The sequence below is a fragment of the Varroa jacobsoni genome, unplaced genomic scaffold, assembly GCF_002532875.2.
Source record: "Varroa jacobsoni isolate VJ856 unplaced genomic scaffold, vjacob_1.0 scaffold_631, whole genome shotgun sequence".
Taxonomy (NCBI): domain Eukaryota; kingdom Metazoa; phylum Arthropoda; class Arachnida; order Mesostigmata; family Varroidae; genus Varroa; species Varroa jacobsoni.
Window position 1 is genome coordinate 339,455 of NW_019213533.1, and position 21,637 is coordinate 361,091.

At 39.5% G+C, this 21,637-nt stretch overlaps 2 protein-coding genes across 2 annotated transcripts; one reads left to right on the top strand and one right to left on the bottom strand.

Annotated features, from left to right (window-relative positions):
• The first annotated feature begins 7,476 nt into the window (after positions 1 to 7,476).
• BEAF-32 (Boundary element-associated factor of 32kD) lies at positions 7,477 to 10,598 on the top strand. The gene has a single exon (XM_022836245.2). It carries the CDS (start codon positions 8,075 to 8,077, stop codon positions 9,182 to 9,184), a length of 1,110 nt encoding a protein of 369 aa, XP_022691980.1. The 5' UTR covers positions 7,477 to 8,074; the 3' UTR covers positions 9,185 to 10,598.
• A 9,361-nt stretch (positions 10,599 to 19,959) lies between these two features.
• On the bottom strand, positions 19,960 to 21,459 carry LOC111262179 (prefoldin subunit 6). Its single transcript, XM_022836247.2, has 2 exons — positions 21,117 to 21,459; positions 19,960 to 20,275 (listed from the first exon to the last, which is right to left on the bottom strand). Exons 1-2 carry the CDS (start codon positions 21,303 to 21,305, stop codon positions 20,060 to 20,062), a joined length of 405 nt encoding a protein of 134 aa, XP_022691982.1. The 5' UTR covers positions 21,306 to 21,459; the 3' UTR covers positions 19,960 to 20,059.
• Positions 21,460 to 21,637: the final 178 nt, after the last annotated feature.

The window sequence follows — 21,637 nt, forward strand, 5'->3', positions numbered from 1 at the left end:
AACGATGTTGGCATGAAATCAAAAGGATCCCAGCGTTCACATAGCCCATTATGGAGTTCGAAAGAGGACCCGTCTGGGGCAACCGGAAATGGAGGCGGTGGTTTCGAAACCGGAGGATGGTGCTTCTTGCATTCAAAAGAGCAGGAAAGGGCAGATTGCTAACAATAAACCCAGCTGAACACTTAGGAATCCATGGAAAAAGTCCTGCAGGTAGGAAAGGGTAGTTTAATGGTGGGAACGGGGAGAGAGCAGTGGGCTTCGATCCGAGGGAAAGAGTTTGATTTTGAAGAGGGAGAGAGGCAAGCTCCCTCATTGAACTCAAAGATCGCATGTAATGGCACTTCACAGGGGATGTAAAGTAACATTAGATGCGCCTGAGGTGAATATATCAAACGAGAGAGAGAGAGAGAGGCAGAGAAAATGTTTGCGCTGTTGGAAATTAATAGATAAGGCCTTAAATAAGGCCCACAGGGTCACTTCGTAGATATAATTTTACAGATTGCTTTTACTAAACACAGAATATCTATCTGGTGAGCGAGCTTTTCTCCTAGCTGTTGTGAAATCATATCATCATCATCAGGCTTATCAATGAAGTGCTACGTTCACCTAAAATGTTTAACATAGCACTTGACTTTTATAAGTGCAAATATAGTGGATTAAATTATAGGTTCGTGCCGTTTTTAGTAATCGTTTTCCTCCTCTGACAGTGTGTAAGCTGTGAGGTCCATTGCTAGAACCTTGCAAGCGCTCGCACAAGCTCTTTGGCTGCCAAATCTTTTACGTTGACGGCACAGATATTCCGGACTGCTTAGGCAACTTTTTACGCGAATAAGAAAGGCTAAAAACGCTGCTTTTGTCAATCGACACAAGCACTAAGGCAAGTATTATTATAATAATAGCTTACAGGACGCAGAAGGAACTTTTCAAGGGTGTGTAATGCTGGTTCGTCAGCAAACCTACGATTGGCAAAGAACTACACTGAACTTATGATTGAAACTAGTATCTCAACATCCACTATATGTTCTTCTTAAATTTCTATACATAATAATAAAGGAAAAAATAATTGTTGCTACTTAAATGAAAAACAATTTTCATCAATGTCAGAACCGATTCAGTCAGCCTATTTAGTATCGATGTAAAATACGTTGTCTATTATCACTGAGAGATGGTGCGTACGATGTTTCGTATAACTTAGTAGCATATTTCGAACTTCTGTGTGCGATGCCGTAGTTAAGCGCTGCTACAAACGGTCAGGATCCAGCATGAAAGAGGTACGCTTCACCCTTGATCTCTAACGTGAAACCGCTCCACTTAATTCCAGGCTAATAGAGAAACACGTTATCACTACTATCATACGTATTTGAGTTCTGCGAACCAGACGAAGCCCAGGGACGTTTTGTGTTCTCAAATGTGATGATGAATGAGAAAAAAAATTTAGAGAACTTTATTTCTCTATACATGAAGTTCTCATTGCAAATTGCTCTTGTCACGTCGGGTCTAATTGGCGAAAATTACCTGCGTTTACCTTGCGCCTCTGAACCTATCTCGGCTCACAATTAACCTAATGTATAAACAACCCTTGTTTATGTAGACAAGCGATTTATTAACACATTTCTCTTTGCTCATAAATTCCAAACACGAATTTTAACAACATTTCGCTAGTATGTAGGGTGAGAAAATCTATAAAATTCCAACTGTCATCTGCTAATACAAACTTTTAATCTTCCAGAAATCTTTATATTTCTACTCTTAAAAATGCCAAACACGAAGCTCTGTTCATAAAGTTTTTTCGTCCAGCTTAGGCAGCTTACGTCAATCACCTTATTTGTTTGAATCATTTCCAAAAACTCTCCAATATGTATAGATACGTATATCTGTTTTATATCAGACTATCTACAAAATATAGATATCACAACGATTATTCGATGGAAAAAAGATGTTGCCACAATACCGCGACAGTATTTGGACTTGTTAAACCGCATACGGCTACTTAGATAGTTCACGTTCACGTTTACGTCCGATACTGTAGCAAAGAGTTGCCACAGTCACATTTGTCTACTTGTAAAGATGCTTATTGTATAATAAAAGGTAAAAAGATCAGATTCCGTGCTCAGTCCACTCTGTATCAGTGTGATAGACATAATATATGGTCTACACAGAAGTTAATTTGTGTTTTTTTTTAGTAGATAAACGCGCTGCTCGGTTAAATTCGAACAACAAACTAATTTGCCGTCTCTCTTCGCGACCTCTTCCTATCTCTCGATCAAAGTGTATATCCCTTCTCGTCAGAAATTTTCAGGTTTCATATATCTAAAATCTTATTCACTGTTAGATATACGGTTACTAATTTATTTCGTAATCATCCATCCGAGTTAAATCTGGAAAGTATGGTGAATGTAAAAGGACTTTCCACCCAGATTTTTACAAGGCTATCCTTAGCGTGCGTGAGCCAGTGCTGAAATGAAAAACGATGACCTTATTTCGTCTACCGAATCTTACTCGTTGGATAACGTTGTTCAATCAGGCCTTTGTAGATTGTCTTATTCTTCTCAGACATTTTTCAGTATATATAACCCTCCTAGTCCCGCCAAACGCAAATGATCACCTTTTGGGAGGAGAGGCTTGCTTTAACGACGGGTTCTATTAATTTTACCTTTATTTTATGTAGGCCTAAAGACAGCACTTCTTATCGCTGGTAACAGTTCTGCATAACGAACTGTCATAGTGGCTGCATGTTGCTCGGTGTCGGACGAAGTGTTGTTGGGAGGTGAGATGAAGCCATCACTCTCTGTGACGTTCATTCTGTTCATGGAACACCGAAGTTCCTAACATTTGGATGAACACCATAAATCTAAGGTGCTTATCGACGTACAACAGTTTATTTTTCGTCCCATCCGCGAATCGTTAGTTTGCTATGATCCTCCAAAAGTGTCCTCAACCGGTACCGACGCTTCTTGCATCACCAAGATGCCACTCTTGAACTGCGCAAACCACTTTTAATCAGTCCTCGAAGTTATGGGGGTCTTCACCGTACCCGCCATTTAATACGTCGTGCTATTTGACTTCGGCAAAAAGTTAAAGGCAAAAAGTTAGTTGCCAATTTGAAATATTCGGAGCCTACACCTAAGATAAAATTTCGTTCACTGCATAATGAAATTATAGCCGGCTTTCAAAAAAAAAGAACACTTCTAAATAACGCTATATGCGTTCCAATCTAACATATGCATTTATTAAATTAATTCAGTATCTTTTTCTCTGGATCTTTATAGAATGCATAAGGCCTGTTTCTTAACTTAGTGCAACTTATATACATGAAAGCAAACATCTAGTTTTCACCATTTTATATCGACCATAATAAGGAATTCGTAAGAAAAAATTTGCAACATTTTCATATGAATCGGTCACGTACGGGACTTTATCGCTGGTCATACATAGCTTGGCATCAGTTCCGGTTCAATGCTGCTATCCAAATAACTGATTGAAGCTACTGCATAGACGTCGCTATAGTGTAGCGAGAATACGCCACGCGCACATCGTTTGTTTATATATATATATATATATATATATATATATATATATATATACACACATACATACATACATATAGTTCAATAAACATACAACAGTACAAAAAGAAACCTTCACATGCCATACATAGTAAATCCAATGCTGACAAATCCATGTATTGTCTGTATTTACAAATCTGTTGCTTTTCCATTTATTGATTCCCTATTGCTTATTATCATCTACGTACCCATTCTACTAACATATCTGCAAACGTATCACGCCGTTAAGCTAAACTTCCTCACATTTGAATCGACATCGATTCCTTATCGATGAGTTATTACCTATTTCACTAAGTATGTGGTAACACACCAGAAAAAAATGTGTCTGCCAAGTTGCCAAGAAGGAGCTGTAACATTGCCAGCAGAACTTTTTGTACCTCGTGGAAGATCTACAATGGTAAGAATATTTCATAGTCACGATAACATTCGAGGCGAAGCTAATACGCGTGTCCCTGTTTGCGTGAAACGCACTGCGTGAGCCAAAGAATAACCCCCTCCCATTCTTCCTCTTTTGAGGCAACACGCATTTCAGCACTTCATTGAAGACTATATGATCAGGAGCCAATCCTACTGATCTGCACAACTGTTCACCATCATTTCTATAGCGAGCAGAAGGCTTTGGCCGCAGATCCCTTCGATGCGCTTTGAGTTGTCTGACAATCACGATACTTTTTTTAACATACGCATTTGAAGGTGCTACTTACCCATCATTCTGCTTGTAGCCAACATCAAGAGCAAATATTTTACAGGATATATTTGTGACGTACGATCATTTAGGCTTTATTGTCAACGATGGTATCATTTGTGCCACGTACAAATGTACCCATGAACCAAAGAAAAGCGCTGAAGTAAGGGGGAACTGAAGGTAGAAAAAAAGGCCACGTTCTATATGGATGTCCATCTAACATCTTCTAGTTGCATACACTGGGGAAAAGTGGACCAAATGTCTGCTAACTTGCTATGGGACGTATGTGCATATGGGTTCGTGACTGGATTCATATAGCTTAGAACAATGCCACTTTTCTCATGGAAGACCAAAGGGAAGATCAAAATGATTCTGAAGATTTTCGATGCCTCCAAAACGAATAGGCAAAGCTTAGTATTACCCCAGTCTCGAGATCATGTTTGCTTCTCCTCAAATATTTGACAATTTTTTATAACTAAGGAACAAACGATTTTCATATATTTAACAATATTATATGCCATTTGAGATACGTTGAATATGCAGGCACTGTTCTACGGCTAGTAAAGCCTCTCTGTATTTTGACGCTATATATTCAAAATGCTGCTAAATGTACCCTAATTTTAATGTATTTTATTTATTAAACAGCACGTTCTCTAAGCGAGTAAGCTTGCTGCGTTGCGTGGGGCTATATAATTATTAATAGTGCGAAAGTTAAGGCTTCTTTTTATTTAATCATTTATTCGGTAGAATAAATATTGTTATTCCGTTAGAAGTTTGATGATCTAAAATCGATAATTTGGTTTTATTTTTTGCGACTTCACGCGTAAGTTCGAATAGAGTCTTTCTCTGTCATACAGCCATTCATAACTGTAGTAGTGATTACTTGAAATGCATACGCTAGTATTTTTAGTTTCAAGATTTTTACTTTTGCCTGCTCTATGAATCTCTAGCCAGCTGCAGTAGTCTCTGACTTTTTAATTACTCGATTTTGGTAGTGCAGTTATAAAACATAAGTAATAACGATTTTGTTGAAGGCTTTCATGTGTATTTTGCCTACAAGCAATGTTATATGAAAATTGTTCAGTTGAAATTCAAGCAGCTTTAAAAGTCGAAGTGGTAGCAAAAAAAGGTAACAGAGGTCTCTGATATGATGATATTAGGGATTTACTAACGGATTAAATGCATAGCCAATGTATCACGTTGTGATAAACATATTTTTTTTAATATATAGAGAGACAATATCCGTATCCGTGTTATGGATTTTTAAAAAATTAATATCGTGCATAGGTAGCAGTAGTTCTTGCATCTTCTTTGTATCACAGTTTGACGTGCTCGTTTGCTAAAGGGATCACTTTTTCTATATTCGGATATTGAGGATTATCGCTGCGTTAGCATATACATATCAGCACTAGAAATGACTATGAACGAAAAAACCTGCGGATATCATTTAAAATTTACTATCAATGCGGTAATAATAAAAAAAAAAAATGTATTACCCAAAAATATTGTGCCATTCAGTTATTCTATTAAACGTTACAGTGAAGTGTACTTATAAATCGAAGACGATCAGGAAGCCTTTTACTGAGATATATACAAAAAGGATCCGGTTTGACAATACATCGATGGTATGCCAAGTTACGATTAAAACTAGACAAAGACAAAACCCACATGCGGCTTTACCTGCTTGCTACAAGCATTAAATATTTTGACATAATTTCATTCAGCTTCACCAACGAACTTTTTGCCGTATGCAAATTTGAGTCTTCATATTCTTAGCATGGTCTAAATAGTGTCGTTAATGGCATCACACTCTTGATCTTCGATCCTGAGAAGAACGTCCGAGAATAGTTGATCTCCCGCCGAGTTATATGCGTCTGTGTAGTCGATGCGTCGTTCACCTGTGTGCGAGGTCGTTCTTATCCAGCCACACGGGAGAATACGCCCTGCAGCGCCCTAGTGATGGCATCACCATCGTCGCAGTCGGTGATACCATCAGTCTTCAAATAACCGAACAATTTTCCCTTTACCCTTCGCTTGTTACCAGGTCCATGGACTGGCCCCGTACCGCGTCACTGCGTGACACTCCAATGGCGTTTCCTGCAGCGGTAGGCAGCCGCCGTGTTCAACATTTGGACAAGACAGCATAGGCCGAGATGGCTTTCAGGAGAGAGGACCGCGACAACGTTGTTGTTTCCCAGTGATATCACCGCCTCTCTAAGTTTCCCTTTGCCCCTCGGCGTCCATCCGTTAGCTTCGACTAGCCAAACCGTTCCCGGTACCCGGCAAGTCAATAGTAAACCTAGAGAAAACCAGTAAGGCTTCAGTCTTATGAGTGTGGTCCTCAGTATATTCCTTGTACATGGGAGGGCAGGTATCTGCAGTATACTCACATCCCTACTGTGGTGATCCCAAAGGAAAAGCGATTGGCACCGATGACCACCAGCATAGCCGGCATACGACAGGCAGGCTGCCAGCATCGCTTTATGGGTAGTTGGTAGTTAAGGGGAAAAGTAAGGGACCGATCAGGAGTAAGGATAGCACCGGGGAGGAATGTATGTATATATATAGGGTTTTGTGGGCTACTTGTGGTGGCGATGGTGGTTCGTGAAGCGAAAGAGTCACGCCGGCTCCATGCCGCTACCCTCACCACTCACAGACTCCTCATTGTGCGGTGAGCGAGCGGAATAACCCCCGTCCAACTAAGGCACCCACACGCACGCTCTGACTATCCGTCCTTCCGCTCCCGGTTCTTGAACTACGACTCGCCTAGTTGCATTCACGATAGCGACTAGTTCGTAAAACAAGTTTGCAAGCTGGCCACGGTTTCTCTAATTATTCAATTACGCCTCGTGTGGCTTTTTTTATATTTCTAAGAAAATCCTCCAGGTCGACGGGTGAACTGATAGGTAAGTCAAGGACAAATCGTCTATGTTTTAATAAATGTGGCAGCCTTGTTTGTTTTGGGGCAGAGAAGGGTAGTACGATAAACAAACAGTTGATATATGTACTGCCTACCTCAATATCGGCGTTCTGATGGAAACAGAGGCAGAACGAACGGCCCGTGGGTGGGTTGATTGCGTGCAAGCGCAAGCGGTTTCGTCGAAGAACCATCGAATTCACTTGCACAGAGTGAGTTGGCCGATGGGGGCTTCGGGGCTATATTGGGGGTATGGGGGCACCAGCACAGAGCGTAGAGTAGCAGCGATCGATGCGAAGGCCGCAGCCGACTCACGCCGAGCGGCGCAGGCCGACTAGCAGGAGCGCCCAGACACGCTCACTCACTGCACGAGCTGCTCAGCAGCGGCAGCTCATTCACTACTAGGCATCCAGAAAGAGACCCAAGAGTAGCTAACGGCTGTGGCGGCGGCATTAACGCTGCGCCGCGTCCCTCCTCCAACGCAGGAAACTCCGCATCCTCCGCGTCGTCTTTGCGTCGTGAGCTCTACTTGACGATTGACTAGCTGCTCCCAGTTACCTATTGTAACAAGCACACTGGGCGTTTCGCACTCTCAACACGATACACCACTAAGCTAACAGATTTCATCCTTAACGCCTTCCGTTACTCCACCCAGACAGATCATATCATATCGCTGCATCATTTGGGAATAGCTACTGTAAGTGTGAAGTAATTTACCCGATAAGCTACCCCAATTTTGCCACACCACATCCCCGCCCGCTTACAAGTATCATTGAGTGAAATGTGTTACGTGCCAAATGCAAAGAAGGGAAATATGCTCTCATATGTGCTAGCTAGTTAAATTGCGCCAAAAACGTATCGGATTGACATGTGGTGAGTGGTTCAAAGGAGGATGCGTGTTCGGAAATGAGCGTTACCACTGTACCTATGACGCTTATTACGCCAGTGCCGCCTGCCGTGACGCAGGTGACCGTTGGGGCTAACGACGGTGGAGGAACTGCCGTAGATCCCTATTCGAAAGATGCAATCAATCAGCTCTTTCGTCGACAGCCCCAACGTTTCAAGTTTGTTAGCAAGTTTAACGCCAAAAGTGTGTCATGGAAGGACTTCGAGCTAGTCTACCTCGACAACCGGCTCAAGGACTTTGCACGTTGTGTGCACTGTAAAAGCTTTGTAACGTATTCGAGCAAGAAAGGCACCGGTGGCATGCTACGTCATCGGTGCGTCGGCAAAGATGGCCCAGTGCAAGGGGAAACCCCAGCCAAAAAAATTAGTCTTGCTCCAAAGCCGCTCACGATCGTTACTGCGCCACGTACACCAGGCCAGCGTCCCGCTGGCCAACTGTGCACTCTGCTCAATTTGCAAAGCCATCCAGGCCAGCCAGGCAATATACAGACGATAATCTATAATCCTGATCAGGGCAACGTGCTCAACCTTCAGAACCTCACAAAGCTCGGTTTGGCCGTACAAGCTGTCAAGGCGGGAACTACAGCGTCCGCAGCCGCTGTCTCGGGAACAACGAGTGCAACACCTACAACTACCGTATCGATAACGAAGGTCGAGCCGAAACCCGAAGTGAAACAGGAGGTGAATAGTATAATCAAGGCAGAAAGCGCAGAGGTTGCCATCAAAGAAGAGCAAGCACCCATAGATGAGGTCGACGAAGCAGATGGAACCAATAATAACAACAACGACGACGTTGAGCAAATTGTATCCAATGTTGAACTAAACGAAGACGTCAGCTACGGGGAGCCGTCTTGCGATTCCGAAGACGAAGATAATTGTCAAGCGGACACGCGCAATTCAGACTATGGCCTTATATCGGCTCCGGCAGAAGTTCAGCTAGCGGACCTGCAGGTAAAGCACGAGCTCGAGCAGCATAACGCCCGAATGGAAGTATTCCGCCGGCAGCTCGAGGTGGCCGACCTACAAAAAGAGTTCTGGAAAACCAAACTTAAAGCACTAAACAAGAGTTCGAAGACGTCTGAGGATGACGGAATACATTCGGATGACTGATTATCATAAGTCATACTAGGTTTCGGGCTTGTTTTGATTATTTGCTCCAACAAGCTTGTATGATCCTACCAATTCATGTGATTTAGGAAAAAGCATAATAACGGTAATACAAACCTGTGTGTGTACACGTGCCAAAAAGTACTGCGATGGGATCAGAGAAGGGATGGAATCTATTTAACAGTCTATCAGCATAGCATATTAATAAGTACGCGCCAAAAGGTGGAAAGGATGATTTTGACTACGCGCCATTGTGCCATAAGGCAAACGAATCCATAAGGGCTAGTATGCCATCATCACAAGATTTAAACAAGTAGTCATTTTGCAATATTTAAGTGTTTAAAGCACAATTGTTTTCGCCTTTGTTCATTACTTCTTTTTTAAATGCTTCGTTTCCCGTTGACGGCCGAGTGCTATGAATCTCTAAAAAGCTTTTTTGCTCACTAACGTCCATTAGTAAATTTCGATCTCGAATTGAGGTTTTCGAAAATTGATATATTGTTTCTCCTAACATAACATTATGTATAAAATTAACAAGTTCAAACTGTAATCAATAATCACGTTTTAGGACTTTACTGAATATTTTCTTTGTTAGCTTTTTAAATTCGTTCTTACCTTCTATTTGGTTTCTATTTCTTGCCCGATGATTTCTATATTAGGTATAATCTGTATTTTATAAAATCCTACAATAGTCGTATTTTAAAACGTCCATACATCCACCTTGAGACCGAATTCGAGGTAAAAATATGGTTGCAACTAAGCGATGATTACAAAGTTGCAGGGCAACGAAAGGGCTTCCCGACGTTATATAACACTTAATAATCTGCAAATAAAAAATTGGACAAACAAAGCACTACACAAAAGAAACGACCTTTTCTGCACCGAACAAAGCAATCAGGGTACAGACTAGAAGTAATAAAGGCTGAATCTCCAAACGCTGACTAAGCGAGGCAAACTCGAACCCAATTTGATTGCAAAATCAATGAGCTGAGTTATGAAACTTGGGTAATACTAACAAAAAGGCCAACACATTGAAAAAATAGTATTCACTACGACAACTGAACATAATGTGTCATGTGCAACCGAACAACATTTGTCAGCAAATGTGATATATATATATATATATACTGGTGTAAATAAATATTTAATAATATAGTGTACATAAAAACACGATTCTCTTTCTTTTTTCTCGTTTGGCGAAAGCATTGAAACAGCTTCTGGTCGCCTGGCTGACCACGAACGAAAGAAATACGACATTCATTTACTGTATGGTAGATCATAGCAGAGTTCTTGCAGTATCAGTAGATGGTCCTCCATCTGAAGTAATCACCAGCTATAACTAATTAAGCGATTATAATTATTTATTCCTACATTGAAAAAAAGCTAAAATAAACAAACTATGATTCGCTATCAAGTATCGAACGCCTATTTCATGCTGTTAACACTTTAAAAGATCGCGTCATCTCCTGCATCGTGTATCGCACGTTCGCTAACCTCCCAGCGTATTGCTTTGAGTCCAAGTTCTTAGAAGTTAAAATTGATAAGTGATTTTTCTAAACTATGCTTTTAAAATGCAGCTCATTTTCCCTTTTAGCTCTAGTCGGCAAAAAACTTATTAAATGAATATTTTTTACATAAAAACAACTCGCTTAGACTAAGATGAAATAGACTTCTGACGATTAATTAGAGAATGCTCTATATCAGTACAATACACACTATAACAAATTATATTGTAGAATTTGGTATGTTATACACTGCACGCAAAACAAGTAGGTAAAACATAAATCAAAATCGTCAAAAAAAGGTCAACTCAAGTACAAATAGCTTAGTGAGCCTCAGTGTACTACTTTCTCTGCTGGTCCATACAATCTATCATAACCTACACTACCAGATGACAAAGTGCCCCGTTCTGTGAAGCCAGAAATTGTCATTCAAGTATTTTGGTGAATTTTCGAGTCCTTTAAATCTAAACCTTATAGAGGGTCTTTTAGCTTGCTTCATGGAAACCTTCTTTGGTTTTTCAGGAGCCACTTGAAGACTGGAAACAATGTATAAAATCGATTTGGGGTAAAAAGGAAGCCTTTAATTTTCGTAAGCGCGAGAAAACGTTGCATAATAGCCGGCCTTCGTTCAAATTCCGACAATGATTTTCGTTATAACGAGTTTGTTTTTGTTGTAGCAAGAAATTACTTTTGTCGTTGCAAGATAAACGCATGCCCGCTACCATAAACAGCCCGCTAACACGTTTACGGATTTGAATACCTCACCCTGCATGAGGTGAGCCAAAGGTCTCTTAACAACTTGAAAAGTCACTTACTAGTTGTAAAGTCTTCTTGTTAGTTTGGTTAATGTATCAAAAAATGCACACAAGATTGCAAGGTGCGAGTTGGATTGAGCAACACAATGTACGAGAAGAGAGATTTCTGTATTCCTATAATGCTACGTTATAGGTATACAAGAGGGTGTTCTGATATTAGTAAATAATGTTATTTGACTGATCACAGTAGACAATTTTGTAGCTGTCCTATTTCAGACATATACAAATGATCTGGCATCAGATTATTATAGGATTATAGAAATGATATTTACGTTTCCCTTTGCTTGGATAAAGCTAGTCTTTACTGCAGTAGTTGGCATACGTTCTGCCTGACGGATGTTAAATGAGTGCGGACTCCCATCTACTAGAGGAGTCAAGATGCTTTGCGCTCACCCTGTACGCATCTCATGTATATCTATATATAATACTAGGTTGGAATTATGTTTCAAATAATAAAAGTTAGTTATTTTTCGAAAATCCGCCACTTTCCAAATCCGACACACAAGATAGCGCCATTTTGGCTCTCATTAGAAAACAAGATTAGAATTGATGGAATTGAACTTATACCGGAATTCATATACACGTCTGCGATCTAAAAGGACGTAATCAAAGAATTCTGCATTATGACCAAAGAAGACTCTTGAATCTTCGTCTGCAAATGAATTATTGACAACGAATGAATCATGATGGCAACTAACTACCCGAAGTTGGACCTTGTCTGAAAAATAACCAAATATGTATATCTGTATGAGGACTTAAAATGTACGTCAATGCAAACGAATTTTCTTTAATTTCACTTCGTTACCATGTTAAAAAATATCCAAAGCGAAACCAAAAAGACCCTTGTTAGCCAAATTCGTGTAAGCTTAAAGACATTGTTTATACCTATGAAAAGAAGGCTCGAAATTACGGCGTAGGGATTGGTAAAATGCACATCTGATCGCATACATAATCCTCTAATTTTTTTTATAATGATTTCTTCTCGAACTCTTTGAACTAAAAGAAGCGTTAGAGTTTTCGATGTTTACGATTACGGTCGATTAAATACATTATATGATCAATAAATTCCAAATGACGATAGAGATTATTGGACCTAGAGGACCTAAATAGATTTAGGCATCTTCTAGAGCCATATACGAAGAAGTAAGAACATGTATCCATTCGTGGCTGATAGGAAACATTGACAACAATGAACTGTATTGCAGTGCATTCCGCTAACTATCCAAGTGCAACGTCGGTATAGTCATAGTGAGTACCTATGTCTTTTTTAACTACGGACAAATTTATAACAATGATAAGCTGTAATTCTAAGCCGCTTATAGACTACCATGGATATTCTTTTAAATGCTAGCTGGCATTGTTATCGTTAGCGTGTATAAAACGAAACCAATAGTTTTGGACATATACATAGCGACGACTGGCTCGCAGGCAAAATCTCCCATTAGCAAAGTCTTAGTTATATAACAGACAAGCCAAGGAAAAACTAAGTTCTTATATTATTATAGTTCATATATAGCTTTAAGAAGATTTGCTGAACTGTAGTACGACTGCAGCCAAACGAGTTCTTAGGATACGCTCCTGTAGTCTGCTCGCGAAGTGCGAGATGAAATTGATGTAAAAAGTTGCATCAGTAGAACAAAGCCCAATCAATAGACGCTCAAGTCGTGTGCGGTGCTTGTCATTATAGCTTTTGTTGCGTTATTACGTTTAGGTTATATATGGATTCGGTTATGTTCGGATTCTTATATATATTCGCTGCAGTTCTCATAAAGAGCTCAATGTCGAAATATAAAAACATTTGTAAGTGCTATTGCTAACTTTTTGCTGTTACCCAATTATAGTAAAGTCAAGCAGGTCTCTTCCAGGCCATTCAAGCAGTCCATCCTGCAAGCGAAGCTATGAGCAGCCTTGGATATTCGACGTTATGATAGCATGCGTATATGCAGGTTTCCTAAGTCTAATTAGTGTCGTTTTGGAGGACATCATTCAAAATAAGTCATACGTACATTAGGAAACCGAATGCACTCCTTATTTATAAGGTAGTATTATAGTCGTAGTTTACTTTGGCGTGCACCTAGTAAGGCCTTAATAATACCAGGACGCGAACCGCCGACAACCACTGGAAATGCAAGTCTCCCATGCCAAATTTATGGTGTTAAGACCAAGGTTTTGGCGCCGCTATGACAATTTGCTTAATCAGTTGAATTTAAATCCAGTCTTTGATTATTCGGTTGTATTCCCGGTCATATATCAACGATATTCTATGTTAACTACCGGCCGCTCTTGTACAATTGAGCGACTTACACAGTTTGACAAGCTATTTTTTTAAACGGCTTAAATTGTTTAGTACTTGAAGTAATCACTATGCTACCTCAGACCGTAGCTCATGCGTAGCACAGGTAAAATGACAACAATGAAGTTCGGTAAGTAAGATGTTTGCCAACAATTTGGGCTTTACAAATGAATACTATGTTGTTTCTGTTTAACTATGCTTGTTTTTTTGTTATTTTGAATAGCAGCTTGTGACTAGAACAAAGAAAAATACATATTATTTAATATAGCTTCGAAGTATCCTTCCCTATTACTTACATTACCTCAGCAAACTTTCATGTGGCCCTTCTTATTACTTAGCAACGCTCTAAAAGCGTTTTGGTAGCTATATACATACAGATATTATTTATGGCTTTTTCGGACAAATCGCCATTTATACCAACAAGCTTCACTATTGTATATAGGCAAGTAAAACGAACTTCTGTGCAGTGAAGTCGTTGCTCAAACTGTGGCCCCCGACTCCAGCAGTTACTCCAGTTTGCAACTTGACGTGGTCCTGCACCGTTAGTCGTTTGTCCTTGAATTAAAAACAAATCGATTATTGACTAATACCTTAAAATTACTTCGTTATGTACAGCAACTGTCATTGTCCAAGTAGACTTTTTTTTTTTTTAATCTAACAATGGTATTGAACTAAGTTAAATTTGACCATGTCATCTAGTGAGACCTAAGCGCCGTAACGGAATAGGTTAGACCTATTGAATAGGATTTTGTAGGTTGAACACAGCATTGATAACCTAAATTAATGAAAAACATAGTTTTGAAAAATGTTGGAATTTTCGGCATTGTATGATTTCTGTCCTATCCGACGGATATTTCAGGTTCCCACCTTTATTTTAGTCATAAATTTCTATAGATTTATGGGTTTGTTTGTCAGTTAAGAGCTAAAATGAGGTCTCCTGACGCTGAAAGGTATTAGTATTTTTTACGTACAATATGGACATAATCCTTGATGATTTGAATACTAGAATAGATAGACCAAACGAGTTGCGGACAATTATGTTTCTTTAGAAAAGTTTAGGTTTGACATAATTACGGATTTAGTATCTTCTAGATCTAACAGCTGATGGGGTCGTCTGTGGACTTATATTTAACGAACGCCCGTAGAGATCAAGTCCAGTTCACGAGGCTTAATAATTCACTTTTTCTATATATGCCGATGACCTTGTTCTGTATAGCTTGAGTTGACACCACCTTCCAGAAATATGTTGATAAATTGAGTTTAGTCGTCGACTTGTGAAAGATAAATGCCATTAAGTCTCTTCACGGAGATCTTCTTCTAAAGACATTTCGGTTCTGCAAGAAGGTGGTTCAGTACGTTGATTCCTTTACTTTCTTAAAGATAACACTGCACCCACTGGACAGTCATTCAAAGTACATATTATCCAAAAAAACATGAACTCTAGTGGTAGCTGCAGCAATAAAGGACCTGAACACGTTCATACTACAAACAGCCCTACCCTGTTTCGACTTAGAAGAAGCCCTGTGCGTCGCGTTGAAATACCGTTAATCGGGAAGCACCTCAAGATCAATCAACTCCGCGATTTCGACCGCGTGAAACTGGCCTTTTACGCCTGGGATGCAGCCTGAAATTTTTCATTTCAGCAAAGAATGGTCTTGTATATTTGCTCGCCAACATGCCACTATTCGCCGAACAGCTCAAGAAACGATTTCAGTTTTCCAACACAAAAGCTTACTGGGAACTTCAAGAGAGAGAAGTATATAGAATAATCTACATTGATCCGAATTTTTACCTGACGGAAGCGTTCTATTAGAATTATAGCCTCAGCATTAGCCACCGCGTTGTGACTCGCGATAACATCTATAGGTATCTCCATGTTGTGTATTAAACATCTGTCGACCACGACCCCAGACGATCGCAGACACGAGGGTTTAAATCCCTGACACTGTATTCAGCATTATTCAACAGCTTTTTTTCGCAAAATACTGGCGCGTTCACATTAGCCAGACATCACAAGGTCCGTATCACAAAAGAGACAACTACAATGGTATGCTCAAATGATATTTCACAAAGAAGCATCTACGTTTTCCAAGCATTCACCTCTGAAATAAATCAGTCACCATTGTATTGATATCACATTATGTCATATTAATTTAGCCAAGATAGGTCAATTGAAATTTCAACTATATTAACTACACATTTCGAGTTCCACATCGGGTACCGCCGTTGGGCGTTCTATAATGCGGCTGGCTCCTAGCTCGAAACAAAGTGTCTATTCTGGGACTTGGACTTATACCATCCAACATGCCTCCGGACAACTATAACGTAAACACGTTATCCACTACGCTATTACGGGGATGCCATACGACCATTATAGAGAAGCTGGGCTGCTAACTTGGCACTTATTTGCGGCATTCGCAATCACACTACGTACTTGAGAAAAGCAAATGACCGGATGCCTAATAAGAAGTAGTAAAATTGTACCGCTTTTTTTCAAATGACCAGAACCCTAGCAACGATCGATATAACAGCCTCCTAACTACAGCCCTCAAATACTACATCGTCCCAAGAAGGCCACCGCCTGGCAGACTATGGTAAGACTCCTAATGTTCTCGCAAGAAAGTAATACGAGCAGAAAAATTGTACAAATTCTAACCTATTGCAAGGCTACTGGAAGCTAAAACTAAAACAGTTTTCAATAACTGTCTCAAGAGTGGCAACATCAAATTTGAAATAAAAAAAAAGCAATTTTTTGAGGAAACAGCAAAAATTCCTTCTGCATGGCTGCGAAGTACTATTAGCTATTCCAAGCTGTTCAGTCGGCCCCGAGGGTCTACAGGCCTACTTCCAAACTATTGTCGATGCCATGTGCATTGTTGTGGTCAACATATTTTACCACACGTCTGTCTGGTTTGCCGAGGATTTCGGATGATTTGCAGGTTTCAAAGGGAAGATTGTTTTTCCCGCAGTCGAGTCAGGAATCTTCATACAAGCACGAAAAAGGCATACGGTCCTGACTGGATTCACAATGAACACGTAAAAGAAGAATTTTCGTTTGTTTATGGCTGGATAATGTTATTAAGCCCACGTATATGGTAAAAAAAAATTAAAATATTGAACGACGTTGACATCTTAAACCGAAAAGGAGTCCCAACAGACCCTAAATCGTACGAAAGCATAACTAAAAAAGCTATACCTACAGAATCCTTTCTGTGTAGCCAATACAACGAGAAGACTTTTACCTGGAGTATCTTGAAGCGCTACCGGAAGAGCAGCATTGATTTTGGCCAGGCAGATCAACAATAATGGGATACAAGATATTGTTGGATAGGGCAGAATGGAGAGCGCGCTTCGGTGTCTTTCATTCGCAGCAATTTTTTCATTTAATATCCGTTGCTTTTAGCAGTCTAGCCGCTCGACCCCGGATCGAGGTTCATTGTTTTACACAAACGCGCCGAACAGGGTTAACCGCTACTTTATTAGCATTTAACACAGATATCGTTCAAAAGAACACAACGATCGATGACAAAGTGACCAAAAAATATTGCAGTCACAGGATTTGTACAAATCATAACACTTCCCTACCACTCGTATTCTTGATCATCAACAAGTGAGTTTAACCCCGTATGACGATGATCTTGCAATATATAGTGTGGGCAGGCGTTACTTATAGTGGGCACTGGTAGTGTTGAAGCGATTTGTAGCTGAGGTTTCACTAGAAATAGCAAAATGATGACAGAGACAACTCAATTTAGACGAAGATGGGGACTTGCTAGAAACGACACCTTTCCACTTGATGACGAATCTCTTAAGTTCCTCAACCCATGAACTTACCTCAGTATCACGCTGACGCTAATAGGACGATCATTCAAGGCCTACATCGAAGCACAAAGTTCGGAAAACCATGACTACAGCGCTCGCAATCTAAAAATTTGAACAAAATGTCAGCAGCAACATGAAAGAAACTTTCCAAGCTCAAGTTAGCATTTACTGCTCTCTATGCAATTCACATCATCAGAAGGTACTCAACGCCCAATACGTTGCAACATTCAAGTAGGCTAAGTAAAGCATACTTTTCAAGCAAGCGTTATAACTGCGTACGACAACAAGTAATCGACCAGTAAGCGTATCTTTTGGCTAAAACGGCACTCCTCGTTTTCCAGTACCTCCGTCAGATTTAGAAACTGCTTGAAAATAAAGCGTGCGCTGAACATGCAGAAGCGCAAAAACAGATTAAGACCGAAATAGACATATATTTTTTTCACAATCTCAGGAGGAAGCAAACCAAACAAACGACATATGCGACATACACGGGTTCTATTATTTCGTTTGTCAAGTAGATCCTGCACTTTTAATTGTCAAAGTGGCACGCCGGTATCCGTACTCACATATGGTTAGTCTATGATCTAATATTTCCATCTTTAACCAACACCAGATATGAAGTCGCTGAATTGTGTCAACGCTACGAACAGGATTCATTTTCGTAACATTATGCGTTTGGCACAGCAAGGATTACCCCTACTTCTTATATACATAGAGACATTTCAATTACACCAGAAGTGTAAAATGCAGTGTTTTTCTCCTTCAATCCCTCGCATGAAAGCTGCGCTGTGAGCCTAATAGTTCTACCGATTTTCAATTAATTCTAGCAATGAACTGACCTCAAAGAACTAAAAGCTTGATAATTTTGCATGTTTGAACAAGTTTTTTCGTCAATTTTTTTTCTTACTCTTGGTTGCACAAGATGTCACTTCGAGACCTGCTCTCACATTTAGATAAGTCACACGAGTGGCTCATTCTCAAATACTCCTGTCTGTCCACCAACTCAAACTCACTATCAATCTGGCAACGATTTAAAACTACGCCATTAAAAAGGCGACAGTTTGTTGGACCAAAATCCGTGCTTCCGTATCGACACAACCAACGGCTGAAAACTGACCATTCATACTCTTTTCCTTTTAAATCGAATCTGCAAACTAAACGTATTTTCAGAGCTAAGGCAGTTCAAATTAACGCAACATCGAAGAAAACTGTATATTTGTACGCATCGGTCCCAACGATAGCGTAGCGGGTAACGTGTTTGCCTGAAGAGCCTTGGAACGTGGGGTCGCCCGGGTTCAAATCTAGATGTAAAGACCCTTCGTTTTTTGCTGGGACTCAGCCATCTGAAGTGACGCCCAATGGCTCGAGCACCGGAGGTACAATGTGATAAGCGTGTTAAATAAAACTAGTAAAACTGAATAAGTATGCGTCACTTTCCATTACATATTGAAGCACTAGAGATGCTGTTATCGTCACAACAGTATAAAGAATGGTCTCACTTCGTGCTCCTTCTATATAGACTTACAAACGCGTCACGCCGTACAATTTATTACTTATAAATACGTTAGGACTTTTTAAAATAGCTATTTTTTCTAATACGAGCATGATTTTCCCAGACATAACGTTTTCACCTTAAAAGTTTCTCAGCTAGTCAGTCCAGCCCACAGAAGATAATTAATATATGTACCGTATGAACAATTTCGATTTCATATGATTTTATAGCCGCGATGTTTAAGGCACTGTTTAAGCTTGAAAATTGTTTAAGTGGACGTAACGGCTTTTGAAGAAAGGTTTCGTACGATCATCCTGTTCACTCCTCCTTCTTTCTGGAAACATTCTTTGGGTGTATTGAAAATTGTGACTATATATAGAAGAAACCCACAGAATTAAATACTATAACTTTATCATATCATACCTAACCCTATTATACGTAATGGAATGTACTGTCCACAGAATAAACACCATCAATTCGCAATTAACACTAAACACAGATTAAATGTCAAACAAAGTTCTATAGTGGCATGAATTGTGCAGTACCAAATTAAACATCCCCACACTGTGTGCTATAACTATGGCATGTTTAACACATTTTCTCAGAGAATTAATCTTGCGATACCAGAACATTAGTTTTTCTCTCAAACGGTATATCTGAATACTGAAAGCTATCCTCAATCCAGGTCAAAGCGTTGATCAAGGACCGTGATGGATGTAAAAGTCTTCTTATATTCAGAGCCATATGACCTCCACAAAACATGCGTGCGTAATTCATAGCTTTGGCAGGATTACTCGCCTAATGATTAATTTTGATGTTTTTATAAGAGTTGTGTCAGGAAACACAGCTTGAGCTCACTGTTGAATAGTTACTTGAGAGGTGTTTATTTATTAAATCATAAGTAATGCTGGTAGCGTTTGTTTATAGAACTCAATAACATTAATGACAGTTGAGCTAATTTTGTTGTTGCAAAGCTTCCATCTTTTCTTGAAATGTCTGCTGGAGCTTCCGTATGGTTTCCTTTTGTGAACTTTGCTTTTGTTCAAGTTCCTTCAGAGTGGCCTCTTGACGTTTCACTTCCGCATTGATGTAGTCAATTCGTTTCTGTACGTTCTTTTTCGCATCATCTTGACTCTGAGAGATCAATACAGGCCCGACCAATTTGAGAATCTGCATGGTAAATATTCAAATGTTAGCTTATTATTATAACAAAAAAATATGACCAACGGTTTAAGAGGGAAAACAGTATAGTAAGAACAAAACACTATACTAAGAGAACAGAGTAGAACTTTTCTAAAACCAAAATCAAAACAAACAATCATAGTATCATTAAGTAGACGGCCCTTACGTCTACCTCGAAAAACGTTTTTTTCTGTTTTTTTTTTTTTAACTAGAGAACACCAGTTAATACCCTTTATCGTCGATAGCAACATTTGTGAGAGATTACTTAAGAAATCGCATTTCGGTTATTAACAAATATCATATCCACTTTTCTCCAGCGTGCAATATATATATTTCACAAGACACTGCTTTAAAGAAACATTTACACTTCACATTAATTTATATTTATTTTGATCATCTTAGCAGACCTTTCGGCTTATCAGTCTATTCATTGGGCTAAATTTAGTCACAAATATCGTTCTTGCAGTCCTTTTATTCACGCAGTTGTTTTATGCACAATCTACTGGTAGCAGTTCCCGAAAAAAAAATAGTTCCTCCATTTGACCAAGTGTCTTATTAAAAAATTTATAGAAAGCCGTTTGCAGCATAATAAATTAATACGCAATTCATTTATTAACGTTATCTCTAGAATGTATGAATTACAGCAATAGATATCATACCACTAGTATAATTAATAGCCGTTCTATAAATAACAAGCTACTCTTCATTTTTAAACCTAATGTGCTAATTAATGTTCTTTAGAGTAATGAATGACTTCAAAAATGTCTACGTGTAAATTATAACGATATAAAAGAAATACGAGTTACGTGAACGAACGATCGAACTATACCTTAGCATCATCTTTGACAAGATTTAACTCCGAATAAACTGACTCGTTTTCATGCAGCTGTGCTTCGAGAGTTTGACGAACACGGAGCCCTTTCTGAAAATCATTTTGCAACCCCTTAAACACATCGGCCTCGCTCAGGATCTTTTTCTGCAAGTCTTCCAGTTCCTTGGGAATTATTTGATGTTGCATGATGCTCTTTGCCTAAGCAAACAAGGAATGGCAAAAGACTTCGAAACCTATTAAATTAGGCACGCCAAATTTAAGGTCCTCAAGAAACTGCTATTCCCAACCAAATGCATCTTATCAACATTGGCAGACGTCTAACCAACTACGTTCTATCAGTATGTTGTCCTCCTGCTCATTGCTTGTATTCCGTTATTTAAAGACTACTAGTACGTCTTTCATGGATTATGTTCCGTATCGCATTTTACCTCATGAAACAAAAATACGCGACCTCATTGAAAATGACCTACTTAAAACCTTACTATAGGTTAACTTAGGTTATTTTGACTTTGTTCCTC